General features: G+C 38.1%; 5 protein-coding genes across 7 annotated transcripts in view; 2 read left to right on the top strand and 3 right to left on the bottom strand.

Annotated features, from left to right (window-relative positions):
- Positions 1-26,227, bottom strand: part of LOC134671371 (uncharacterized) — a 305,131-nt gene that overhangs the window by 9,725 nt on the left and 269,179 nt on the right. The window lies entirely within an intron of this gene.
- On the bottom strand, positions 1,533-8,600 carry LOC134671351 (mitochondrial ribonuclease P catalytic subunit). The gene is made up of 5 exons (XM_063529187.1): positions 8,383-8,600; positions 7,509-8,310; positions 7,034-7,420; positions 5,829-6,018; positions 1,533-1,696 (listed from the first exon to the last, which is right to left on the bottom strand). Exons 1-5 carry the CDS (start codon positions 8,426-8,428, stop codon positions 1,544-1,546), a joined length of 1,578 nt encoding a protein of 525 aa, XP_063385257.1. The 5' UTR covers positions 8,429-8,600; the 3' UTR covers positions 1,533-1,543.
- On the bottom strand, positions 9,150-13,985 carry LOC134671350 (N-alpha-acetyltransferase 20). Of its 3 annotated transcripts, none has more exons than XM_063529185.1 (6): positions 13,841-13,985; positions 13,650-13,765; positions 13,361-13,490; positions 12,852-12,988; positions 12,674-12,759; positions 9,150-9,162 (listed from the first exon to the last, which is right to left on the bottom strand). In XM_063529185.1, exons 1-5 carry the CDS (start codon positions 13,891-13,893, stop codon positions 12,674-12,676), a joined length of 522 nt encoding a protein of 173 aa, XP_063385255.1. In that variant the 5' UTR covers positions 13,894-13,985; the 3' UTR covers positions 9,150-9,162. The 3 variants fall into 3 exon arrangements, with proteins under 3 accessions (XP_063385255.1, XP_063385256.1, XP_063385254.1); XM_063529186.1 differs by lacking the exon at positions 9,150-9,162 and adding an exon at positions 9,793-9,803 and having other exon boundaries at positions 12,675-12,759; XM_063529184.1 differs by lacking the exon at positions 9,150-9,162 and having other exon boundaries at positions 12,639-12,759.
- Positions 9,820-12,655, top strand: LOC134671349 (protein crooked neck). Its single transcript, XM_063529183.1, has 5 exons — positions 9,820-9,989; positions 10,061-10,246; positions 10,331-10,446; positions 10,701-10,857; positions 10,948-12,655. Exons 1-5 carry the CDS (start codon positions 9,951-9,953, stop codon positions 12,583-12,585), a joined length of 2,136 nt encoding a protein of 711 aa, XP_063385253.1. The 5' UTR covers positions 9,820-9,950; the 3' UTR covers positions 12,586-12,655.
- Positions 14,256-26,227, top strand: part of LOC134671360 (mucin-2) — a 30,718-nt gene continuing 18,746 nt past the window's right edge. The window contains exons 1-11 of the mRNA XM_063529197.1: positions 14,256-14,566; positions 14,719-19,608; positions 19,701-20,199; positions 20,528-20,631; positions 21,064-21,168; positions 21,274-21,349; positions 21,995-22,145; positions 23,169-23,392; positions 24,287-24,513; positions 25,038-25,173; positions 25,832-25,991. Coding sequence (XP_063385267.1) covers positions 14,747-19,608; positions 19,701-20,199; positions 20,528-20,631; positions 21,064-21,168; positions 21,274-21,349; positions 21,995-22,145; positions 23,169-23,392; positions 24,287-24,513; positions 25,038-25,173; positions 25,832-25,991 — 6,544 coding nt within the window. The 5' untranslated portion in view covers positions 14,256-14,566; positions 14,719-14,746. The remainder of the gene's footprint in view (positions 14,567-14,718; positions 19,609-19,700; positions 20,200-20,527; positions 20,632-21,063; positions 21,169-21,273; positions 21,350-21,994; positions 22,146-23,168; positions 23,393-24,286; positions 24,514-25,037; positions 25,174-25,831; positions 25,992-26,227) is intronic.

Genomic DNA, 26,227 nt, shown 5'->3' with positions numbered 1-26,227 from the left:
TTATGGTCAAGCAAATCTTGTCAGTAGAAAAAGGCGCGAAATTCAAATTTTCTATGGGACGATATCCCTTCGCGCCTCGGAGTAATTAACAATGGACGCGCCATTAACAGGCATTCCCCTCTGTCGAAAATAGGCGGCCAATGGTCAACCATATGTATGGACTGACGTTTATCTGACATGACGTACCTATACATTTGATGTACCCCTCCCCCGCAAAAAACGGCAGACTATTTTGTACCGAAAATTTTAGACATGGCGTCTCCGTTGTTAATTACTCCGAGCTTCGCGCCTACATTTTTCAAATTTGCCGCATTTTTCTACTGACAAGATCTGCTTGACCGACTATAAGTCCTTTATTTGTTTATGATGCGGGTTAGGCCAAAGAGTATAATATACTATTTTTCTTCTTTTCTTTTTCTTCTTATTTTATTTTTCTTCTTAAGTTAGGTTAATTATAATATGAATATAAAAGTAAAATATGTATAAAAACACTTACAAAAGAATAAAAAAAAATTATAAACACATTATAAAAAACCTAACCTAGGGTGCCGCCGGCAGCGGGGCAGGGCCCAAGCTGCCGGTGGTCAGGGCCGCAGAGTGAGGAATCGACGTACCTACTATACGCGCCGTGTCCAAAATTACCGCCTTCTGCATCTGACCCTTGATCCAACCACCTAGCGAGAGTCTCTCTAGGTGTTGGTCGAGACTCTTCGCTATGAGACCGTTCGCTGACACGACTATAGGAACAATGATCGTCGAGTCAACATCCCACATGGCGGTTATCTCGTGAGCTAAGTCTAGGTACTTGCTGGACTTGTCCTTCTCGGCCTTCACAAGATTCTCATCATGGGGGATGGTGACGTCGACGAGCACGGCCCGGCGCGGCGCTGCGATCGATCTATCAGCACGATGTCAGGCGTATTGGCTACAATAGTCCTGTCAGTGATGATAGATCGATCCCAATAGAGCGTGGCACGACCATTTTCGAGAACTGGCGCAGGTGAGTACTTGTAGTACGGCACTTCACGATCCACAAGGCCGTATAGGAGGGCAAGTTGCTGGTGAATAATTCTGGCTACGAGATTATGTCTGTGCAAGTACTCGCCGTTAGCAAGATGAGAACAACCGGAGATAATATGCCTGAGTGACTCTCCGGGACGGCGGCATGCCCGACAAATGTCGACCGTACCGTCCTTCAGGATATATCTCCGGTAGTTATTACTATTAATTATTATTATATTATAGATGGTCAAGCAAATCTTGTCAGTAGAAAAAGGCGCGAAATTCAAATTTTCTATGAGACAACATCCCTTCGCGCCTACATTTTTCAAATTTGCCGCCTTTTTCTACTGACAAGATCTGCTTGACCAACTATATATTAGTGGTTAGGCCTAGGTTAGGCGAAGTGCAAGGTGGGGCAATCTGTATGAATCTGGAGCCCATTGTCCCAAAAATAATTATTAATATCGCAAACGTACACATTGGACGACAAAAAGGTAAAAATAATATTGCAAAAGGTGTATAAAATATAATATAGTATATTTCATTTAGCAACATTCGATTTTAGACACAGCCAACTAGTTAAGTTGGGTAGGCCCAAATTAACTTGTCCAGTGCTTCTAGGGTCTTCTTTATCGTAAGGTAAATGCCAGCCAGCATCTGCCTTCTGTGCGAAGGGCGTGAATTTTACCGGCGCCTGAAAAAATAATAGTACATTACTACAGAGGCCGGGACGAAAGGGGTTGCCGGCCGAAGACATAATAATATAGACGGCCGAGCGAAGCGAGGCCGGATAGGTCTGAGCGCGGGCAACCCCATTTCCCGCCGAGGTATGTATAGTGCTTTTCTCAAACATGCAATGAAATAAATAAAATAAAAAATTCACGAAACCCAAGTTTTATTTATAGAAAAAACTAAAAGTAAACTATTTACACCCAAAATATAACCAACACGTACCTATATCATTATCACGCGTATGTTTTACACGAGTCGTGTATTTTTACTACCCGTATATTTTCATGTATCTTTCATTTTTTCGCCTTGTATCCATCTGACTGTCGTTCTCATAAGTCACATAAGTTTACATAGTCTTTCATGTTGATATCATGTTTCACATACATCGTTGCTTTATGCATGGAGTAAATAAGTATAATTTCCACAGTGTTGACGAATTTGTAGTTACATTCATTTAAAATATGCCACAAAACTGTTTCTAATAAACTGTAAGCCATTTTTCTTAGTTTCTCAAATAATAAAATTGCCATAAGCCACCATATACATACTTCGTCTTTGACTTGGCGGCAGAGGCAGCAAGTTATTTAAAATCAATTCTGCTTCCGCTGCCAATTCCAACACCTACGATTACAATTAATATTAATTTCATTATTTCGTCGGAACTCATATTAAAGTCAAAAAATCAACAACGCACCATAAATCCAATAAAACAGAATGAATATTTTTCATCTTTACCTCCATAACAATTAAAAAAATATAACTACGCGTGTTTGAGTAGACCTTTTTACCGCTAACGTTTAAATGAAATATTTTAAATGTTTTTATTTGTGTAGTTTAATTTATAATTTAAAATTATAAAATTATAGAATGTATTATTTATTAAGTTCATGTTGATTTTATACAAATAAAACTGCAAATTATAGCAAACATTGTTTTTAGTTTTTTTTTATAGTCGTACTGGCTGAGTGTCATTACGAACCATAAAGCAAATACTGCCTCTAGTTTTTTTTAATGGATGAATGCCACGATGCTAGAGTCTGTGCGGAAAGAGAAGAGTCGTGGGATTTGAGGGCGCACCAGTGCTATTTTATGGTTTTTGCTATGCTGACAACACTGATCACGTGATTATAGTACGACACTAAAGGTCATGATACTTGAATCCCTTTTGTTCCGGTTTTTTACTACGGCTTACTAAACGGAGCCTGGTGGTGGTGTCGGCTCGTCAACTCAATCCTCTGATTTAGCGCAGGCACTAGTTTTCTTTTTAAAACACTTGTTTTTATATCTCAGATACTAAAAAGTGACTGCGATTGACAAAACTGCTAAAACTATTTAAGAATCTGCCCAATACAACTGTAACTTTAGTACCAAACAAGATACGAGTCTCATTTATGTACTGCCTAATCTGTGCAGTCCAACAGTTATTAAAACCGGGTAGATCGGGTAGAAATTGGACAATAGAACTGTAATTTTATCTGAGATATATTTCACCCATTGTAAACTTGACTTGTAATGTATGTGTACAATATTAATAATAAATATGAATATGAATAATAATAGTGCATAAGTAGGTAGGCCTTATTGGGATATGTCCGGTTCTCTCATCTCACGATATTTTACTTCGCCGAAAAGTCACTGCTAAATATGAAATATAATTTCGTAACTAACAGAACCTACAAATAAAGAAATATTTTATTAGAAAAAGTTTTATTCTTTGTAATCGAAGTCTGAATTAAAATATTCAATGTCACTTATGTTTGAGCTAGCTTCAAAACAACCAGGGACACTCATAGAACTATCTTCATCTGAACTGGATGTCCGGCACGTAGATTACGAATTCTTGCATATCACCTACTTAGCGGTTTTTTATTCGAGATACCGTAGGTACTTTTACACAATCCTGAAAAAGAAATTACATATAAATATGCATAAAATGGCAAGTATCAAGACTATTTGTCAGTTATTTTAAAGATCATGAATGACCTGCATATTTATGAAAATTAATATATTTTGAATGAATATACTTACCGATTATGTACCGGAGACAAGTTACTTAGGGGGCTTATTAAATAGGTAATTATTTAATATTAAATACAACATCAATACCCGCGAATAGCGGAAATACGTTCCGCGACTTTTTGTAAGTCGATAGTCGGCTTTTAGCCGTTTACTTCCCGCTGACAAAACCGAACAATGTTAAATATAATTTTCCTTGTGGTTTTATGTACGGTTTTATCGTGTTTTGAAAATATTTTATACATAAAACTTGCGGTTTTTGTTAATAAAAATATACATTGACAGAAGTTTGTTTACTTTTTACAAGACAGGTGTCAAAGGTTTGATTGCCATATAAAATTTAAAATGTTAGTTCCCGTTTCTGCCACGACTCTTCTCTTTCCGCACAGACTCTATGTCACAAATATCTGTGAAATGAAAATTAAAAAAGAGGACTTTGCCGGCCTAGGCCTGCAAGATGTGTATGAAATTCCATTAACGACCTTTTGTCCTAGCCGCACCTGAAACGTCATACTTCGCAGCCTATTACAAGGAACATAACATCAATATTTCATTGCATGTTTGAGAAAAATTATTTATTTCATGAAAGACAATAATGTATATCTCAAGACTGGCATTACGGGCAATAAGAATGGTGCATGAATAGGGCCAGGCCAGGACAGTGGTGTGCTACCGCTACAATGCGTTTGGTTGATGAGTTCGCATCACGCGTGCGATTGGCGCAACTAGTTGCGTAATGGCTCCTCTACACGATGGGCCAGCGCCGGCCACTCCAAGGGACGCAGCCATGCGGTAGAATGAGATAGCAATATTACTTGCTCCCTCTAACGCATAAATCGTCCCCTGGAGTGGCCGGCGTTGGCCCATCGTGTAGCGGCGCCATTAAACCGCACGATTCGCTCGAATTCGTGAGTGACACCGCTGAACTAGCACTATTCTTAGTGCCCCAAAGGTCCGTCCTTACTCCCTAGATATACGTCAATGGTACCTACATAGTATGTTTGTATTGATGTCATAAATACAAATGAAAATAAAAATAGTAGATATAGATGGTCAAGCAAATCTTGTCAGTAGAAGAAGGTGGCAAAGGACCATGGGTAACTTTGTATGGAGCCTTGCCCCAAAACCAACAGAGTTGAGAGTTAGGTCATTAGATAGGTATTTCTCTGTACTTCATTTCGTTCTATGGCCACCAAGCGGATTTCCATTACAGAACTGAGATATTGGTATTTTAGCCAAAATGTCGTCACCCTTATTACCTAGGCAATAGGGTCCAAGTAAGTAAATTAATTGCTGCAGGGTAGCTGTTCGCGCACCGCCGGGCGAGCACACTGAATGATTTGCCGCGCTCGCCCGGCGGTGGACTCTATTGCCTAGGTAATAAGGGTGACGACATTTTGACTAAAATACCAGTATCTCAGTTCTGCAATGGAATTCCGCTTGGTGCCCATAGAACGAAATTAATTACAGAGAAATACCTATCTAATGACCTAACTCTCATTTTTGTTGGTTTTGGGGCAATTTTGACGCATAGTCCTTTGGAAAATGTAGACGCGAAGAGATATCGACTCATAGAAAATTTGAATTTCGCGCCTTCTTCTACTGACAAGATTTGCTTGACCATCTATAGTTTATACTGTTAACAATCTTTGAGATATTAATTACTATAGAAAAGCCATATCAAACAATGAAATTGCCGCAATAGCAACTTGTACCACGCGACCAAAATGTCGTAAGCGCCTGAGCGGCTACCGCGAAAACCGAAATCCGCAAATTGCGGGGATCTTTCTCTTTTACTCCAATGAAGGCGTAATAAGACTGACAGAGAAAAATGCCCGCAATTTGCGAACTTCGATTTTCGCGGTTATAGCCCTGAAATTCGTGGCGCTATAAAATCAATTTACTTCATAAGAGGCTTATATTTGAGTTCATTAACTTCAAACTCGAGTAAATCCATCTGTCAGATTATGCGATTTTGGTATTAAGAAAAAATAATAGGGTAGATATTTCCTGAGAAGGTCGAATGGATTTACCCGAGTTTGAAGTTAAGCGACACATTTATCTGTAATGAAAAGTACCATTATTTGAGGTCTTCCCCGACTAGCAAACACCATCCACTGATGCTGCCACTGCCACCTTCTGAATATGTGCCTGAGGTTTTCATGTTTCAAGTTGAACATGTGTCCACGGAGCAGGTCTTTGGAGACTATGTCAGTGTGTGGCCCACTTAGGATAGCCGCTGTGATGAAGTATGGGTCATCTTGTGATCTGAAGGAACAAATTTTATTTGTGTAACACCTTACAACCTTACCCAATTACACCTATTCGGGTAATTCCGAAAATCGACCATAATTCCATTATATCAGAGTCCATTTTCGGAAGTGATTTGAAACTACCTGAAATATATTTTAACTTTGTTTGCAAATGTTAAGACATAAATAATTTAGATGTAGTTTTCTTATATTTGCAGACAATCTTACACAGAACAACCTACTAGCCCCAATCCCCAAACTAAAAAGCAAAGCTTGTACTATATATGGATACAAATATTATATCATATACTGTTTCATGACTGTCTATGACTTTTTTCAGAAATGATATGTCGGCGGCCGATCGTAATGTTCCTGTGTAATATTTTGACAATAGTCTCATTAAACCAATATACAGGGTGGAAAGATAAGTCGGGCCCTGATGGGAAACTACCTTAAATCCTTAAGCTGGCTCATTTTACTTAAAGGAGACATTTCTTTATTTTTAAAAAGAAACAAAACTGCATTCAAAGATTTTCTAAAACTCGCTTGCCTCGCCCGGGACTCGAACCGACTAAAAATTCTAAAAAATAAAAACTCGCAATTTTATTCTACTAGTCGATACAGTTAATGTTAATGATAACATTTCTCCAAGAAACATTAGGTCTTACACTCGTCTGTCATACAAAATAACCAAAAAACCAACTTTTTAGTACTTAAGTTTTTTTAGACAAGCCAAATTGAAGAAAAAAAGAAAAATACTTTGAATGCAGTTTTGTTTCTTTTTAAAAATAAAGGAATGTCTCCTTTAAGTAAAATGAGCCAGCTTAAGGATTTAAGGTAGTTTCCCTCCAGGGCCCGACTTATCTTTCCACCCTGTATAGGTAGGATAGGTTTGTTAGGTTGCCTCAGATGCCCGAAGGGCAAACTGTCCAGAAATAGGGAATGAGTCAAAGATTTTCACGTTTCACGATATGCCTAGGAATTTCACTATATGCCTGATCTTACGATCGGCTGCCAACAGATATACTTACAAATTATCAGTAAAGAAGTGACTAGTATTATTTTTCAAATACTCTAAAGGTTGCTTAGGCCATTTCAGCATATGCTTTCGTCCTAATAAAAGTATTTTCTTATTTTGTCTTTTAAAATGATCAACAACTGCTTTCAAAAATATAACCCTCTGTCTGTTATCGGGTGACCCAACAGCTAAAGCAATATTTAATCCATCCAGGACTATATCATAAGGGGCGGTCTTTTCAACAAAGCTTAAAAATCTCTGCAGTTCTTCTGGGGAAGTTTTTAAGAACATATCGGACCCAACTATCAGTTTTTCTTTAACATTCTTTTGGAGTTCTTGAAACTCATCTGATGTTAGTGTTAAACATTTTAATGTCTCATTACAGCACTTACACAGGCCACTGAAAAAAAGAAACAAATGAAAAGTATAAGTAATACAATAAGGCATGAAAACAATGTCAAGCAAAGATATATGTAAGTGGTTCTAACCTGTGTCGGCTTATAGTTGAAAACTGGGCATTCCAGCCCAATGAAGTATATGTTTCTGCTAATTTCTTGGATGTAGCAGCGTCCAATGTTAAACAATTTCTAGCTATATGTACACAAATTTCATCCAAATACTTAACAATGGTACTGTTTGTTTTATACTTTCTTATTATGTAATTAATCCATTGCTCATATGCAACATAAAGTAGTGGCCTTTTATCATTTAAACTTCTTTGTATTAGGGCCAATGATTCAGATTTCTTGTTAAGTCTAAATAGCGTAGCCACCAATGTACTATATGCAGAATGACTGGGGACCCCGGTATAAAGAATTTCGTCCAATACTCTAAAGGCTTTTTTTGTTTCATCAATAACACACAAAGCATGTAACAGTTTCTCACTTGTGGTGTAATCTAAAATTTTGTATTTATCATACAGTCTCTTATAAGTATCTAATATAAATTCTCTCTCTGCATCAGACAGCTTTCTTGTTTTTCCAATTTCATAATACAGACTTAATAAGCCATTAGTTGAACCTAGAGTAAGTGCATCTTCATTTTGTAAATAACTAGCAAAAGATTGGGCTGTATCAAGTATTTTATTGTGCACCATTATTTTTAACATAATAGCATCCACATTTTTATGATTTAAATTTCCTGATAACTTCAATAAAGACTGTTTTATTTCTGACCAGTTTTGATTGTGGTTCTGTATAGCTTGTTTCAAATTTTCAAAATAGTCTGTTTCAGGGATTTGGTCCTGCAACAAGCTTGCCTTATTTGTGAATTGTCTGCCATGAGGAATATCTGTAATACCAATCTACATTAGACAAGGTATTGTAAAGAAAGTAAATGTATTAACTAAGTTGAAATACTTACAGGCTTTATAAGTCAAAATAGACCGCCGAAAAAACGTAGACATCATGCAAAGATAGTTGGTGAGGTAATTATAAGTACTACTTAATACAGTAATAATGAAATGATGCTTAATTGGCTATTTATCAAACCATTTTAGTTCAAAACACCTCTAAGTATCCCTGACTAGGTACTCCACATGTTTATGACATTGACATTTTAGTGATTTTAGATGACATGTTGAACGAATGTCATGTTATATTCTTCACGATTATGAAGCCTTAAATCTTGGTTAAATCACATTATTCATTAAACAAAAAAACATTAAAATTCTACTACAGAAGTGCAGTATCAATTATACTACTCTTTGAGTGCAGTCCGGCAAATTAAATTTTGATGTTTGCAGACCGAATGAACAATGAAGTCTCAAGTCATACGACACAATTTCTGTAAAACAAATTTTCTCAAAAATGGACGGCAAAGTCGACTTTGCCGTCTAAAAAATAGGTCGCGAAGCGCGTAGTTTATGGTCAGTCAAAAATTAAAAAGTAAAAAACATTGCAGTCTCGATTTTGGGACTGCAATGTTGCATACAAATTCCATTATTTGTCGAGTTCCAAACTTTTTAAAAGTTGAAATGACCATATCAAATGAAGGCACAGGCCCATTAAAACAGCCAAACAGATGATTAGTACTGCGACTATTTAGATGTCTCAAATAGGTTGGCGTATTTTTGGCAGAAAAATACACTTCTATTTTTTTATTAAAAAAAATAAAAAGGCGGGTAGGGCTTTTTTCTGTCAAAATATATATATGCTTTTGTAAAATATTTCTATGATATTTATATTTCTTGCACCATTTTTGAGAAAAGCACTATATATGACTCGGCTGGAAGGCTACTTGCTGGCTTCGGATTCAATTAAACGGACTCCCAAGGTCGTCCGTTTAAAACGAATCCTCAGCCTGCAAGTAGCTACTTCCGAGCCTCGACAATAATGTACTATTGTCGTGTGCAAGATTAAACGCGAACCAAACATATCTCTTTCCCGCTCTCACTTATATAGGCGGCGCACCAAGAGCGCTGTGCGGGGCGGTAGTCTGTTCACAGCTTTTATAATAGTCATAACAGACGGGCGTACCGGACCGTTACCATAGTCATTTTATCTCTTTCGCGCTTTCACTCATAAGCCCCCTCCAGACTATGCGCGTGAATCGCGGGCGAAGCCGCGAACGCGAGTGTGGAGTCTAGTTCGCTGATATGCGAAATCGACTCCAGACTTGCGTTCGCGGCTTCGCGCCGCGATTCGCGCACGAGTGTGGAGCGGGCTTATATAGCTGCGGAAACGGTTATGGAAACGGCGAACCACCGGTTTCAGGTACGCCCGTCTGTTACGGCTTTTATAAAGTAAAAAGGTCTAGTCTATGGTACTGTCATTTCTGTCAATGTCATATATTATCATCGTCGCGTAGGAGAGCGTCGTGTGTTGAAATGGCACATTTATATATTTTAATGTGTTAATTTACATATTATTGATAACGAGTTAAAGCAGTGCAAAATCTAAGTTGCTGTTATATTAAATTATACCATCGTCATGGAGGGAAAGGCTACTAAAATGCCCAAAGTGGCAAAGGTAAATAACAGCAAACCAGAAGCGTATACATAATTTTTATTTACCATTTTTTGACTCTCCCTATTTTACAGGTTAAAAACAAAGCGCCAGCAGAGATTCAAATCACTGCAGAGCAACTTCTCCGCGAAGCAAAGGAAAGAGATTTGGAAATATTGCCGCCTCCACCTAAACAGAAAATCTCTGATCCAGAGGAGTTGAGGGATTATCAGCACCGTAAAAGAAAAGCATTTGAAGATAATATAAGGAAGAATAGACTTGTAAGTTAAATTGACTGAAATTTGTAGATCCTATATAAATCATACCTACTTACAACATCAACAATACTATTATTTTGTTTTTAGGTTATAGGTAACTGGCTTAAATATGCTCAATGGGAGGAATCACAGAAACAAGTGCAGAGAGCTCGATCCATATACGAACGAGCCCTGGATGTGGATCACAGAAATGTTACCTTATGGTATGTATAACTTCTTTCCTTAGTAAGAGACCTAAATTGGGTGATATTAATGAAATATCATGTCTCCCTTATTGGCTACTTATTTTTCAGTTTTTTGTTGTAGACAATATTTTTGAGACAACTAACATTGGCACAATGTTATCGTATATTCCTATGACAATGATGATGATGATCCTTCCGGCTGATTTCGACCATGCCTGTGGTCACCCACTTTGACTCCTAGTTAATAGCTCGGTTCTTTCTGTATGTTTCAGGTTGAAGTACACAGAAATGGAAATGAGAAACAGACAAGTGAATCATGCTCGCAACTTGTGGGACAGAGCAGTCACCATACTACCCAGGGTCTCCCAGTTTTGGTACAAATACACTTACATGGAAGAGATGCTGGAAAATGTAGCAGGAGCCCGGCAAGTATGTAATACATACACAAACTCATAAAAATGCACATTTTTTTATGTAAATGGTTGGCTTGAAATAATGACTTTGTAATCCTTTTTCTAGGTATTTGAAAGGTGGATGGAATGGCAACCAGATGAGCAAGCTTGGCAAACCTACATCAACTTTGAACTAAGGTACAAAGAACTTGAAAGAGCTAGACAAATATATGAAAGATTTGTCATGGTACATCCTGATGTAAAAAACTGGATTAAGTATGCTAAATTTGAAGAAAACCATGGCTTTATCAATGGCTCAAGAAAAGTGTTTGAAAGAGCTGTTGAATTCTTTGGTGATGAAGATTTGGATGAGAGGTTATTCATAGCATTTGCAAAGTTTGAGGAGAATCAGAAAGAACATGACAGAGCCAGGGTCATTTACAAATATGCTTTGGATCACATCCCAAAAGATAGAAACAAGGAATTATACAAAGCATATACCATACATGAGAAAAAATATGGAGACAGATCTGGTATTGAAGATGTCATAGTAAACAAGAGAAAGTACATGTATGAACAAGAAGTTATTGAAAATCCTACTAATTATGATGCTTGGTTTGATTACATCAGACTTGTTGAAAATGAAGGAAATGTTGATGACATAAGAGATACATATGAAAGAGCTATAGCTAATGTACCTCCTTCCAAGGATAAACAATTTTGGAGACGCTACATTTACCTTTGGATAAATTATGCCTTGTATGAAGAATTAGAGGCAGAAGATGTTGAACGCACCAGGCAGGTCTACAGAACTTGTTTGGAGTTGATACCTCATAAAATATTCACATTTTCCAAAATTTGGCTTATGTATGCTCAGTTTGAGGTGAGATGTAAAGACTTGAAACAAGCAAGGAAGACTTTGGGTATGGCTTTAGGAATGTGCCCGAGAGACAAGTTGTACAGGGGTTACATAGATTTAGAGATACAGTTGAGAGAATTTGACAGATGTAGAATATTGTATCAGAAATTCTTAGAATATGGTCCTGAAAACTGTATTACTTGGATAAAATTTGCAGAATTGGAAACACTTTTGGGAGACATAGACAGAGCTAGGGCTATTTATGAAATTGCAGTTGGGCAGCAAAGACTAGATATGCCTGAATTGCTTTGGAAGAGTTTTATTGACTTTGAAGTTGCCCAAGGAGAGACTGAAAGAGCTAGACAACTTTATGAGAGATTGCTGGAAAGAACAGTACATGTTAAAGTGTGGCTTTCTTATGCTAAGTTTGAGCTGAATGCTGAAAATGCTGATAACATCAATGTGGAACTAGCCAGGCGTGTGTATGAGCGCGCCAATGACAGCCTACGAAGTCTTGGAGAAAAGGAAGCAAGAGTTCTCCTCCTAGAAGCTTGGAAAGACTTTGAGACAGAGATTGGTGAAGATACTAAACTAGAAAAGGTGTTAGCTAAAATGCCCAGGAGAGTTAAGAAGAGGCAGAAGATTGTTAGTGATGATGGTGTAGAGGAAGGGTGGGAAGAAGTGTTTGATTACATATTCCCTGAAGATGAAATGGTTAGGCCCAATCTTAAGCTCCTTGCTGCTGCTAAACAATGGCGTAAACAAAAGGAAGTGCCTGAAACACCTGCTGCTCCTGAGACACAGGAGACTCAGGAGCAACCAGAAAAAGAAAAAGAACAAGACGAGCCACAAGCTAATGTTGACAATGATTCTGATGACAGCAGCAGTAGCGATAGTGATTCCTAATCATGATTGTGATTAATATTATAAGATGATGATAACATAAATAAATCAAAATAAAAAATTTACAATTTTATTAGTATATTTTGATCATTCAATCCACATCTTCAGGTCTAACAGGATGTGCTAAAGGTATAACAGAAGTCTTATTCACATCCCTCGAACAGGCTTTTCTCATGTCTGGAATGATAATAAAAATATTTGAATCAAAATATGTATTAATTGTAATTAAGTTACAACATTGTGTTATTTTTATTATTTTAGTATCTTACCATAGGCATCTTCATCAGGATCCCCAGAATAATATTCTAATACAGTCCTATAAACAATGTAGCCCAAGTTCTTATACATGTTGATGGCTACTTTGTTGCTCACTCTCACAAATAAGTCCACAAAGTATGCTTTTTTCCTAAAACAAATATTAAAAGTACAAAATGCGGGGAAATGCCGCCAGCATCCTTGGTACAATGCCTCAGGGGCCTATTCTAGATTTAAGCTAGTTATTAATTTCGTTTAGTTGTACCACTGTATATATATTGTATGTAAATAAATGTTTATATATTTAAAGTACAAAATTACTAAGGTCGGTTGATTCCACCTGTCCAATATCTTGGTCCAATTTGCATTGCATCTCAATGTCACTAAGTAGAATGTGGGATGCAAATACACATTGGTGGTGGATGCTAAGGAATGTTAATGCTGAATAATTCAGTCAGGATCCTTATCAAACACCAACAAATAGTTAAGCAGAGGAACCTGGGAAGGTGCTTGAAAAACTTACTTTTCTGACACATCCTCTAAAATACTCATCAAAGTAGCTGCTAGCCCAAGCCTTCGGTAATCAGGGCTGACAGTCAATGCAGTAACATGTCCATGCCAGTTCTCACCAAGGCCCTCCGCTTTCCCCATAACTGTAATAGCGCAACATTACTTTTAAAAAGCTAGCTTTCCTATCAGAAACATGCGAAATAAATAAATGCGTCATCTCTTATTAATTTATTATACAGAGTGGCTGCTGCTGCAGTGACAACAAAGATTAATAGGTTATTTATTATTACAAAAATACCTACTGTATCCCATTATTTCCCCACTGGGTGATTCTGCGACTTGGAAATACTCTGGCCAATGAGCCAAGTATTGAGTATAGAATGATAAACCATAGGTTTCGGTCAAAGGGTCCAAGTTCCTGTGAATTCATTTTTATGAATTAAAGTTGGTGTATGAGAGCAAACATTAAATACAAATTTATTAATGAACTTACACATTATTAAATTTCAACATGTCTTCACATGTAAAAGGTCTGATAGTAGTCATGATGAAAATAACTTATAATAAATATAACCTAATACTGCGTTTTTTTTATAGATCGGTCCAGTTGTTTTTTTTTAATATTTGGATTTTTGATAGCTTTTCAAAAGACAATGTTATGTTCAAGTTCCTAGAATTTACAGCCAAACAACAGTGTACCAACTTAATGATAAGTGTATTTTTGAGATAAATTGTATTTGAAATTAAATGTGATTATTTAAGTTTTCTTTTAAAGGATATAATTAATCGTATACTAAAGTTAAATATAAATCCAATAATTTTTATTCAATTTTGCTTCCGTTTCTTTCTAAATTGTTGCCATTTGAAAAAACAACTACAAAGTCCCACTATCCATCCAATACGAAAAAGAAATTGAAGAAATATTATCTGACTCGTTTTAACACATGTCGAAAGCCATATTTATTACTCTTTTTACAAGCTAAGAGCAGTAGTGGAGCGATCTATGGGCTTCGGCAGTTTACCAACACGACAATGGCCGAACTGTCTGCTTCAAGATATTTTTTATAGGCCAATACGACCAAACCTGCCATGTCTTTGGTTTTAAAAATGGCGTATACAAGCTTTTTGTTTGCCGGTTTACGCTGTTAAATAGTTTCTATGACCTCGCGGTCAATCGAGCGAGATTGAAACGTTGTGAATATGAAAATAATATACATGTGTACGTATATTAATCATCACTGTGGACCCCGTGAAGAAATTTTAGTAGCGTTATGGTGAATTAGAATGGTGCCTGTGGCTTGTCAATCTCGCACGTCGTCAGGTTACCCGTTCGTAACGTAAATATCACCCAGCGAGCGTTTTGTATTTCAGACATGACAGCGTCGCAAAACAGTAGATAATGGAGAGTTCGGAAGACGATGCGGGCGCCGCGACGAACGCTTCCCGCCGTGCATCGGCGCGGGAAAAGGACCTCGGGCTCAACGAGGAGGTCGACGCGACCGCCAATGCGTCTCGCGAAGCATCGGGGGCCCAAACGCCGTGCGAGTCCGGAACGATGTCGGAGGATAACTTCGACGGCGACAGCGTCCCATCGCCATCGACGCACGACAACAATGCGAGCACGGAAGCGATTTTGGACATGATTGACGAAATTTGTGACGGACCTGGTGCACCGAAACGAGTTCCATTGTCGACTGAATTTGACGAACCTGCAACTTCGCCACCCACACCTACCGCGCCGCCGGCCCCGAGCGAGCCTCCGCCTCTGGAGCCTCCCGCCACTGAACACCTAGCACATCATAGCATTCCTCAGTTAGAGGAAAATGCTAGTACATCACAGAACACTGAAGACCCACAAGTTGGCCCGGTGTTATCCCCAGTCTCTAGTGCCAAATGTGAAAGTGCACCTGAGATCTTACCTGAAACCCCAGTAGACAACATATCTGAAAGTTCAGTTTCTGCAGACACTAATACCAGTAACATAGAACCCCAGGCTAGTTCATCTGTGCCTGAAGTCTGTGGACCTGCGGAACCAGATGCCCCGGAGGCACAAAATTTGAATGTAGAGGCAGCTAGCACTTGCTCAGCTGTAAATATTCCTTCCAGCAGTGTAGAAACTGTACCAAGTGTTTGTGAAATTAGTGAATGTGAATCAAATGACCGGACAGTGAAGCATGTGACTTCCAGTGATAACAGAGACAATGTGACTGTTGAAAGTGTGGAGTCTACATCAAGTGATGTTAGTGTAAGTGAAGGGACACAGGAGTCTGCAACAAGGTCGCCTTTGCGCCGCAGACTTATTCGGCCGACTCCGTATGATCGCCGTCCGGACACCACTGTCTCCTCTACTGTGGATTCTCAAGTTAGTGATAATGATGTTGGACAGACAAGCAGTGACAGTGTAGCAAAGGATGTGTCTAGTTCTTCAGACATCATCCCCCCTGTACATGGTAAGGTAAAAGATGTTGAAAGTAGCAATGTAAGTGAAATTAGTGTCTGCAAAGCAGAGACATCAACAACTCCTTCTAGGAAAATCAAGTTAGTAAGACAGAAAGTTACACCATCAACAAGTCAGAGTGAAAAATCACAAAGTCAAGCAGTTACACCTGAGATTGAGGCTCCATCAACTTCATCACATACTGTACCATCAACAGTAACAGCTTCATGTTCTTCAGACTGCATTAGTACAACTGAAGTTACGGATGAAGCAGATAAAGCAGAGCCCAGCCGAGCTTGTCAATCAGAATCTGTTATTGCGGAATCCATTGTGGATCCTATCAATAAATTGACAAACAAAACCCCTGTTGTGAGTAAAGAAAATGAACAACAAAGCCACTCCTCAGGGGCATCAACATCACAGGTCTCTGAAAATGAGGATGTTCATAAAAAAGTTCCTCCTATTAAACTTAATTTGGCTGCATCAAATGTACCAGATCCAGTCATTAATGATACAAGCAAACAAATTGAAAAACATCTCAGTCCTGAACCTGTTCAGGATTCACCAGAGACATCAAAGCAGATCCCTAAACTAACCATAAAATTAAGTGGAAAGCAACCAGAAGATATAAAGTCTCCCATCCCTAAATTGACTATTAAACCCATAAAGCCACCTGCTGAAGATGAGCTAAAAACAGACAACTCCAAAAATAGCGAGCCAATACCTAACATTACAAAAATTAATATTAAACCTATTCTCAGACCACCAGAGAAGATAAATGACATTCACCGAAAATCTAGTAGTAGTGAAATATCAGAATCAGAATGTTCAGAAAATGATGAAACAAGCACATCAGATCAGGCATCCACCTCAGATCAAGGACCTACTGACATCATACCAAAAGTTACCATAAAGCTTGGTAAACCGGGAACTGATGGTGAGGGCAAATTCTATACAGACCAAACTGTACCTAAGCTCACAATAAAAGGTCTACAGCAACCTGACCAGGAAGCCTCAGATTCGAAACTAAAGTTGGTTGTTAGCCCATCAGAAGAAAAAGTGGACAAGATACCAAAATTGACAATAAAGACTGTGGCTAAGTCTGACAGCCAACTAAGCCCGAAGCTGACAATAAAACCTATAAAACCTGTAGAAAATTCTGGCAAAGACAGTACAGCTGATCAATCTGATGCTAAAATGTCTAAGAGTAAGTCAGCAGATTGTGCTGATACTAGTGGAGAAATTAAAGAGACTACACACATCCCCAAAATCACAATTAAACCAGTTCTTAAAAGTGATATTGAGTCATCTCCTAAAAAGTCTGTTTCAAAATGTGACAATCTTGAACAAATTCCTGTAGTAACAAAATTAAACATCAAACCCATTTTGAAACCTACAGATGAAGAAGTCTCTGAAGAAATAAAAGATGAAGTTCCTGTAGTTTCAAAACTAAATATTAAACCTATACTAAAACCTAAAGATAGTGAAGTAGATTCTAGTATAGAAGAAATCCCTAAAGTTACAAAGTTAAATATAAAACCATTAAAACACCCTGAAGGAAAATCTTCAGAACAAAAAGACTGTGATGAATGGAATGCAGACAGTGATCAAAATAGTATACCTGTTGTTACTAAACTTAATATTAAGCCTATAGTTAAGCCACTAGACAAAGAAAGTATGAACGATACTGAAAACCAGTCCTCTGAAACAGGAAATTCAAGTGATGACAATACTGATATACCTGTTGTTACTAAGTTAAATATAAAACCAATATTAAAACCTTCAGGTGATGAAGATATTGCCAAACCAAATACTTCGGAAAGTAACATACCTGTTGTTACTAAACTGAACATCAAGCCCATTATAAAACCAGAAGAAAATGCACAGCCTTCATCCCCTAAGAAGGAAATTCCAGTAATTACCAAACTAAACATCAAGCCTGTTGTTAAACCTGATGATCTTGAACAATCCAAAAGCAGAGATACTGAAGATGCAAATGTGAAGAATCCTCCATTAGTGATGAAAATTAATATGAAAGCTGTTACGGATGCATCAAGTGAAGAAAGTTTTAAGGCTGACATAAAAATCAATAATCTAGATGAGAAAATTGAACATGTTTATAACAATATTAATGATAGCATACCTGTTGTGTCAAAAATTAATATTAAACCACTTGTCAAACCCATGGAAGATGAACATGTTAATAATGATTTGAGTAATTGTCATAATGAGGACTCCAGTATAATTCAAGCTACAGAAAATTGTCTGGAAGTCTCAAAGACCGAAAAGTTTAATTCATTGCATAAAAAGGAAACAATACCTGTCACTGCTGGAGATCATAAAACAACAAAGGAAAATTGTCTTCCTAACGAATCAAAGACACTAAACAGGGAAACTTCTCATAGTAATGATTTAGATGGAAATAGTTCAGTTGCAGGATCTAATAAAAAAGAACATGTAAATACTAATGTAGAACCAGAACATAATGAGCCTAGTAAAACCACACCGTCTGTCAAGCAGACAACTTTATCAAATTGTACATTATTAAAGAAGTTATTAGAGCACAAAAAGAAAGATGTAGAAACAAGAGTAAAAGAACCAGAAGAAAGTGATCCAACTGTGCCTGAAGAAACTAAATTAGCTCCAGCGGGCTCAACAAGCATTTCCAATTGTGGCCAAATTGATAAAGTAAACTCAAAGTCACCTCATGATAAAAAAAGAAGTAATGCACCCAGCCAGGATGTACAAAATCAAACAACTTCCCTCACACCAAATGCTCAGTCTCTTAATCGTTGTAGAGCAGAAAACGAGAGTGTAACAAAGCCATTAGAAATTAATATATCAGAAAAGATCACTACTACAAGCTCAGGTCAAGATTCTCCACGAATTATCTTGAAAATTAATAAGACTGATCATGGTCCTTCTGCCAAAATTATAACGGAAGACATTAAAAAACCTGAAACTGTGCAAGATAGTTGCTCACCTGAAAATACTCAAGAAATGGTTAATGACAAGCAAAGAAAAGGTATTGTAAATAGCAAACGAAAAGGACTAGCAGATGCTTCACCCACAGTAGCCTTGGGAAAAAGGTTACGTAGTTCAAGGGTTGTTCAGGAATCAGAAAAGTCTCCTCCCATCAAGCGAAATGCTGGAAAGAGGCCTCCTTCTGTGGAAATCAGCCCTCCGCAGAAAAAGGAACCAGAACTCTCAGTATTAGAAACAAAGCGGTTAAAACTTGGACAGTTACTATCCAATAAGGCTCTGACAGTAAGGCCTGTAAATCCTAAATCTCAAAATGCAACCTCTGATGCTAAAACCGGATTGGATTGTAAACAAACCACTAAAGCAGTCAATCATTTAAACAATGAAAACTGTTCTAAAAATGGTAACTCTAAGCTGCATAATATTCTGTCGAATTTACAAGCCAAGCAAATTCAAGTCATGCCTCTTAATTCAATGAACTGTGTAGATAAAACTCAGCCTATAGAGATAGACTCTAGCACATCGACTGGCAGCTCTGATGTAACTGAAGTTATAGCAATTGAGCGATCGCATCCGGAAGTACAGGAAATGATTATTAATGAAAATTCTGAATCCCACGACTTCAACATGGCAAATGATGAATTATCTCAAGATCCTTTAGAAGTAGATCATCATTTGAAAACAAATGAAGTATCAGGTGCTGTAAGCGTTCCGTTTACCCCGCAACCGAAGAAGCGTGGCAGACCGCGCAAATTACCCGTGTCAGAGGGTGCAAAACCTGTCATCACTCTACCAACCCCTGCTCTAGAAGAACGTCCACAGCGATCTTTAAGATTAACTAGGTATGTATAATTATCTAGCCAATAAGTATCTATATAGTATCTTATTTTCTTTTTTTTTGCATAAATTAATTCCATATAAAAATGACTTTCAGAGATCGGCCAGCTATATTAGTAAAACCTCGGGGAAGGGGGAGAGGTCGCGGCGTGAAGCGCACTCTGATGGCGTCGCCGCCCAAAGAACCTGAACCGATTGTCGAAACTGCTACTAACTTTTTTATCAAAGAGGAGAAAACTCCTGAAGAGATCGATCCAACTAGCTCACGGGTGAAACTGCCGCGAATGACCGAGGCACTTGATAAAATGCCTTCCGTTTGCACGACGCCCCTGAGCAGTCGAAAGAGTAGAGATTCCTGCAGCAGTACGGATATGAAAATATTCCCAGAAACTCAGGAGTTAAAAGTTGTATTAGAAACGACACTGCCTAAATTGGAAGACACGTTTATGAAGTCTCCAGAGACGCCAGGGAGCGAGGGTCGGGGCCGAGGAGGGCGCGGACGAGGCAGCCGCGGCGGACGAGGCCGCGGCGCTGCCAAAACCCCTCGCGGCCGCGGCCGGGGCCGGGGTGGTGGTCGCGGCGCTATGTACATGAAGGTGGGTACTTACATAGTGTTCATGTTTAGTGATAGATAGTCATTGGTGGAGAGTTAATTGCTTCAATCCCAAACTAACATGGTTTACTTTTTAAAAACTTGTAGAAAACGAGGTAAATTATATCACAAATAGGCAAGCCGTTTGAGCTTCTAGTTTAAAGGGCGCCTCGCCGATGGGAACTATTGCCAGTTGGTGAAATTAATAATGAAAAATCTAAAATATCACTGAATTATTTTATTTCCGGTATCGTTTTATATCAAATTAGTAGGTACTTCATCAGAAACTTCTTTCTTAAAACATACGTATAATACAAATTACACAATTTTAGGAGACCATGGGTATATACGGACGTGTATGTGGACCTGCTACCACGACGGTACAATTATTCGAAGAGGAAACTTGTATGATGGATGACAATGCTACACCTGCTAAGTAAGTACACACACAGATGGTCAAAAAAACTGTCATCTATAATTACTTCGTTCTCTAGCATTAGCGAAAAGGTATGCAATGGCAACGTGTCTTTTTATCGAAAAACGCTATTTTTAAAATCATTCTACCTACAATTATGAAAGCAGAATAATGTAAATGATCTTATGTGGTTTTTAATAATTATAATTGTTGCATATTTGCTGTGACTTACTTTTAAAGTGTTTTTCAATAAAAAGATACGCCAAGATCGCTTACCTTCTTTCCAATGCTAAATAAAACGAAGTGCTGGCTGTTTGGTACTGGTTTCCTTTGCCTGATTAAATGTTACCAAAAACAATTCTTTTTCTTTCGAAACTGAAATGTCATACTAATATGGCGGTTGGCGGCAATAGTTATGCTTGAAATCTATCTACATTTATTTATTATTTTCAGACCCTCGCACTTGTTAGACGAAGACTCCCAGAGTTCTGTAAAAAGCTCGACAAACGAAAGTAGTAATAAAATGAGAAAATCTAAGTTCGCAGATTTGTTTGACAGGTAAATAAAACTTATATAGGTAGTAACAATAAATTACTTTTTATTTTGTAATTTACAATCGCGAGCGCCACTAATTAAAATACTAACGTTATTTGAAATTTTCAGCAATAAAGTTTGGACGGCTGCTGATGTGAAAGAATACATGTGGCCTCCTCCTGAGAACCCAAGTGCTGAGCATCAGGTACATTTCACAACTTTATTTCTTTACGTTAACGAACTCTATTTCTAAATCATTAGCGTCAGGATTAATGTAAGTAGCTACATACTTAAATTGTTTTTTAGATTTTATAATATAATAGTATTTACGGCAGGGTTATTATTAATTAAACTAGGTGGACTTAATCGGAATATATCGAATAAACCTATAAGCGTAATTATTTTGAGAGCTTAAATATTTAAGCTTCTTTAATTGCAATAGTTCCAAATTAAATTCTCGTTTCTTCTTGCACCATTTTTATTATATCTCTGTTTAGCCTTATGGTTGACTGGATTTTATTTTGTGCAATACAATTTAAATTAATAAATATTCCTGAATTTATTCCTATTTAAAATATACATTTCCCCATTCCTTTTTGTGTAATATATGTATGTTTATCCTATAAATTTTGTATGTATTTATATCCTTTATCTTTCTGGTACCTTGTTGTACATTTTGCTGCATTTGTCACCCTCTTTTCACTCTCTCCTCTCGTCTACTCAAAGGTTAACTGGAAGAGATCCCTCAAAGGGATAAGTTCGCCTTTGTACTTCTTGCTAATTGTATGTTATTTTTAATATGTCTTTTTGTACAATAAAGAGTTTACTACTACTACTACATTTATTCCAGGTGATGATGATTCAAGAGCAAGTAGCGATGTTCCTCGGCGTGAAGAGCTTCAAACGCCGCTACCCTGAACTCAAGCGGCGCACAGTGGGCGGCGAAGAGCGAGACTACATCCTGCGGAAGGGCATAGTGACTGAAGCTCTTTGCGATCTTGGTAAGTCCACTTATCCAGGGTACTCGGTAACTATAGTCTATCCCCCTTACTCATAAACGTTTACTAAAGTTGACAAGCCGATAATAATCGTTTGTCCCTTTCCATCATACAAGAAAGGGACAAACGATTATTATCGGCTTGTTAACTTTAGTGAACCTTTATCAATAAGGGGGACAGTGTATAAAGCAATGGATATAAAGACACCAGGTTATTACACTTATCATTAACATACTTTTTAGGGTTCCGTACTCAAAGGGTAAAACGGGACCCTATTACTAAGACTTCGCTGTCCGTCCGTCCGTCCGTCCGTCCGTCTGTCCGTCTGTCTGTCACCAGGCTGTATCTCACGAACCGTGATAGCTAGACAGTTGAAATTTTCACAGATGATGTATTTCTGTTGCCGCTATAACAACAAATACTAAAAACAGAATAAAATAAAGATTTAAGTGGGGCTCCCATACAGCAAACGTGATTTTTGACCAAAGTTAAGCAACGTCGGGCGTGGTCAGTACTTGGATGGGTGACCGTTTTCTTTTTGCATTTTTTTCCGTTTTTTTTTTTGCTTTATGGTACGGAACCCTTCGTGCGGGAGTCCGACTCGCACTTGCCCGGTTTTTTTATCATACAAGGCAATCTGTATATCCTAAAAGTAATTAACAAATTCGGTTTTGTAACAATCAAAAGAAATATTACATTTATTTATTTATTGAAAACACGTTTACATGACATTACAGTGTATAACTAATGCGCCATGAAAGTAGTAACATTTAAATTACAGTATACATACATAAGATTGACTAAATTATTACAGTTGAACAAATTATTACATTACAACAAACAGCTTCATGGGTAATATTATTGTTGCCATATAAAGAAAAAAAACGTTGGGTAGGTGTAGGTAGGTAGCCAAATTATAAATGCGTAAAGTTGTTCATAATGTGTAATGTGCCCGAAACCTACACATCACATTAATTATAAAAAAAAAGTAATTATTAATTTAATAAGTTTCATATTCATTCTCAGGCATCACAGCAGTGGACGCCAGCGAAGTCCTGGACATCATGCTGTCGGACTACCCCCACAAATACGAGGAATACCGGTCGCACCAGCGCGAGCGGCAGATCGCCGTCGCACAGGAGCCTCCGGAGAAACCTGAAGTGAGAGTGGACCGGGTCGAGATGAAGATCTCGGACAAGTCTTCGGATAAACCGGAACCACCTAAGATTGATCCGGAAAAGACCCGACAGGTATGTGTTTTGAGCTGCCTTTTTTAAAAAAGGTTGTTAGTAAGGATATAAATACAACCTCTAAACTTTACAGCTGAAGTAAATGGCGCCATAATGAGGTTTTGTGTTACTTTTCACAACCAGAGTTATTGCATCGGGCACGGAGCGGTACAGAGTCATCTACATTAGCTATCAAATTCAAAGCACAAATTTGTCACTTATACACTTTACACAACTGATAGAATTAATACATTATTGGTTGAAATGCGACAGGCATACAATTTTGGTAGACCACAGTACATGATGATTGGTATGAGATGTTATACTATCATAACCCGATTGCCAATGCATCTATATCGAGAGTTTGTTACAATTTTTATAGCCGTAACACACTACCGCACCGCAACCTTGGTGCCCCGCACCCATAAGAGAGAGCGAGAAAGAGATATTTCTTTCTCACTCACACTTATGGGTGCGCCGCACCGTGACCTCGGTGCGGTGCGGTAGTGTGTTCATCATTAACTTAAGAGTTATTCTCTTGTCGGTGGAGTATCTTCCAGCTTTCCCTATCCTGCGCCAAGTCTTTGACTTTTTGACCGTACTTCAGAGCCGGTAGTGTGTTACGGCCTTTATATTAACAGGCCCTATAGTTCGTTTTTTTTAGCATTAGAAATTAGGTAAACAATCTTGACGTGTCTCTTAATTGAAAAACACATTTTAAAAATAAGTTACGGCAAATATGTAACAATTATGAATCTAGTACGAACATTTATATTCTTCTGCTTTCATAAGTACTAGTTTTTGAATATTAATAAGCGTTTTTCAATTAAAAGACACGTCAAGATCGCTCACCTTCTTGCAAGTTCTTTCTAATGCTAAAAAAAAACGAACTATAATGAAACTTTGTTTTGTCAGGACATGGCGGCGGCAGCGATAGCGTCCGCGAGCGAGTGGAACGCGCGGCTCAACTCGGTCCGGCGCGGCGCCTGCGCCGACCTGCAGACCATGACGGTGCAGCGCCGCCGCGCGCCCATGAAGAGCCCGGGCACGCACGTGAAGCCCCCGGCCGGCTTCTACCCGCACGCGCTGCTGCCGGGCCAGTACCAGCACACCTACCGGTACTACACTCCGGACCAGTTGAGGTGAGATATTGAACGTATAGTTGAAGCTTACAGATATTCGATCTACGATATGCATGTGATCGCGTAGCGACATCTGGCGACTAACTTTAGAAGGATTACATCGACTTGCACTGTTGCAGTACTGCTAACTCCGTCATTCTTAATGTGGGAGTATGTTTTTTACTTATATAAAAATATGAACATTCTATCTTTTATTATGTAAATTGACATGAAAATTCTTTTGTTAATTCTATATTATCCTTAGTTCATTAAGTGAATTGTATATGTATATAAATGACAATGTATGACAATTACTGAATAAATGATATGATATGATAAGTGAGCCACTCGTGAGACTTCCACCTGGACTACTGAAAGGTTGTTTAATGTGTCACAATGATTACTTAAAGTACGAAACCGAATGTTTAAAATAATGTGTGCGCTACTGACGTCATCTTCAATTGTGTGCTATAGTGATAAAGTAGCAATCTAAACTTATAAAAAAAATCAAAGAATTTGTTACATAAGTTTGATAATTTCCTCAGATATTTCCCGCTGAACACGGTGGTGGCCGCGCCGCCGGCGCCGCCGTCGCCGTGCGAGTCCAGCTCGGAGTCCGAGCCCGACTGGGGCTCCAACCTAGACTCCAGCGACGACAACAGTCGCCACCAGCCGCCTAAGGTTAAACCCGTTTATCTATATCATAAACCCTTTATAAAGCGTTCAAAAACCGCAAATTAGGGCCACTGTAAAAAGGGTATAGCCGGATAAGCATTGCCAAACTGCCCTTAGCGAAAAAATTAAGCCTCAAATGCATCAGGTTAAAAAAAAATGCAAAAAAAAGCTGTAATAATATAAAAATGTCTTTTCACATTTTTATTTATTAGCCAAAGTACTAATCCGATTTCTTTGTAATTTGGGTATGTTGTATATACAATTAAGGTCGCTTTCCGAAAAAAATAATATTGAATTATCTCTTGAAATAATAGCAAAAAATTGAGTAGATAATTTTTAGAAAAATAAAAAAAATCGTGCGATATTGCGACAGTTATGGGTACAATTTACATATTTATTTCATGTAGAATTTAATAATGTTTAACTTTTTCTTTTCAAAAATTAAACTGGATTAATAGTGTGAAAAACTCGTGACAAAAAAGGTTTGGAATATGTACAAAAATTTGCATGCAGGGTCTTAGGAGGACAAAGGGAAAGATATCCCTTAACAAGATAGTATCATGCGATTGAAAATAATAGTAGATTTTGTATGATACTATTTGCGTGGGTAGTTTTTAAGAAATTATTTAGTAAATTAATACTAATAAATGACTTTCTAAAACAGCGGAAGAAGCTAATGAAGGTGAAGCGAAGCAGCAGTGTGGTGGAGCCGAAAGAGGAGCCGCGCGACGAGGAGCTGTGTCGCGCCTGCCACCTGCGCGAAGAGGGCAACCGCAAGTACTCGCACGAGCGCTTCCTCGTCTGCGCCAACTGCAACTGTCGCCGTGAGTTACTTCACTGTAAATTAAGCTAATTTTACGGTTTGACCAGGCCATGGCTCACTCCGCGAATCCGCGTCGCTACAAGGACAGTAAAGTGTAAAAATATGGGTGTAGACAACTTACTCAAAAATATGTCCCATTGCTCTTAATTCGTTAACATAAGAGCTGTGGCACATATTTTTGTCATGATTTGTGCACCCATATTTTTACACTTGACTGTACATGCAGCCCACACCAAT

Source organism: Cydia fagiglandana, chromosome 15 (genome assembly GCF_963556715.1).
Source record: "Cydia fagiglandana chromosome 15, ilCydFagi1.1, whole genome shotgun sequence".
Taxonomy (NCBI): Eukaryota; Metazoa; Arthropoda; class Insecta; order Lepidoptera; family Tortricidae; genus Cydia; species Cydia fagiglandana.
Note: the sequence above shows the minus strand (reverse complement) of the source record. Positions and strands in the feature narration are given on the sequence as shown.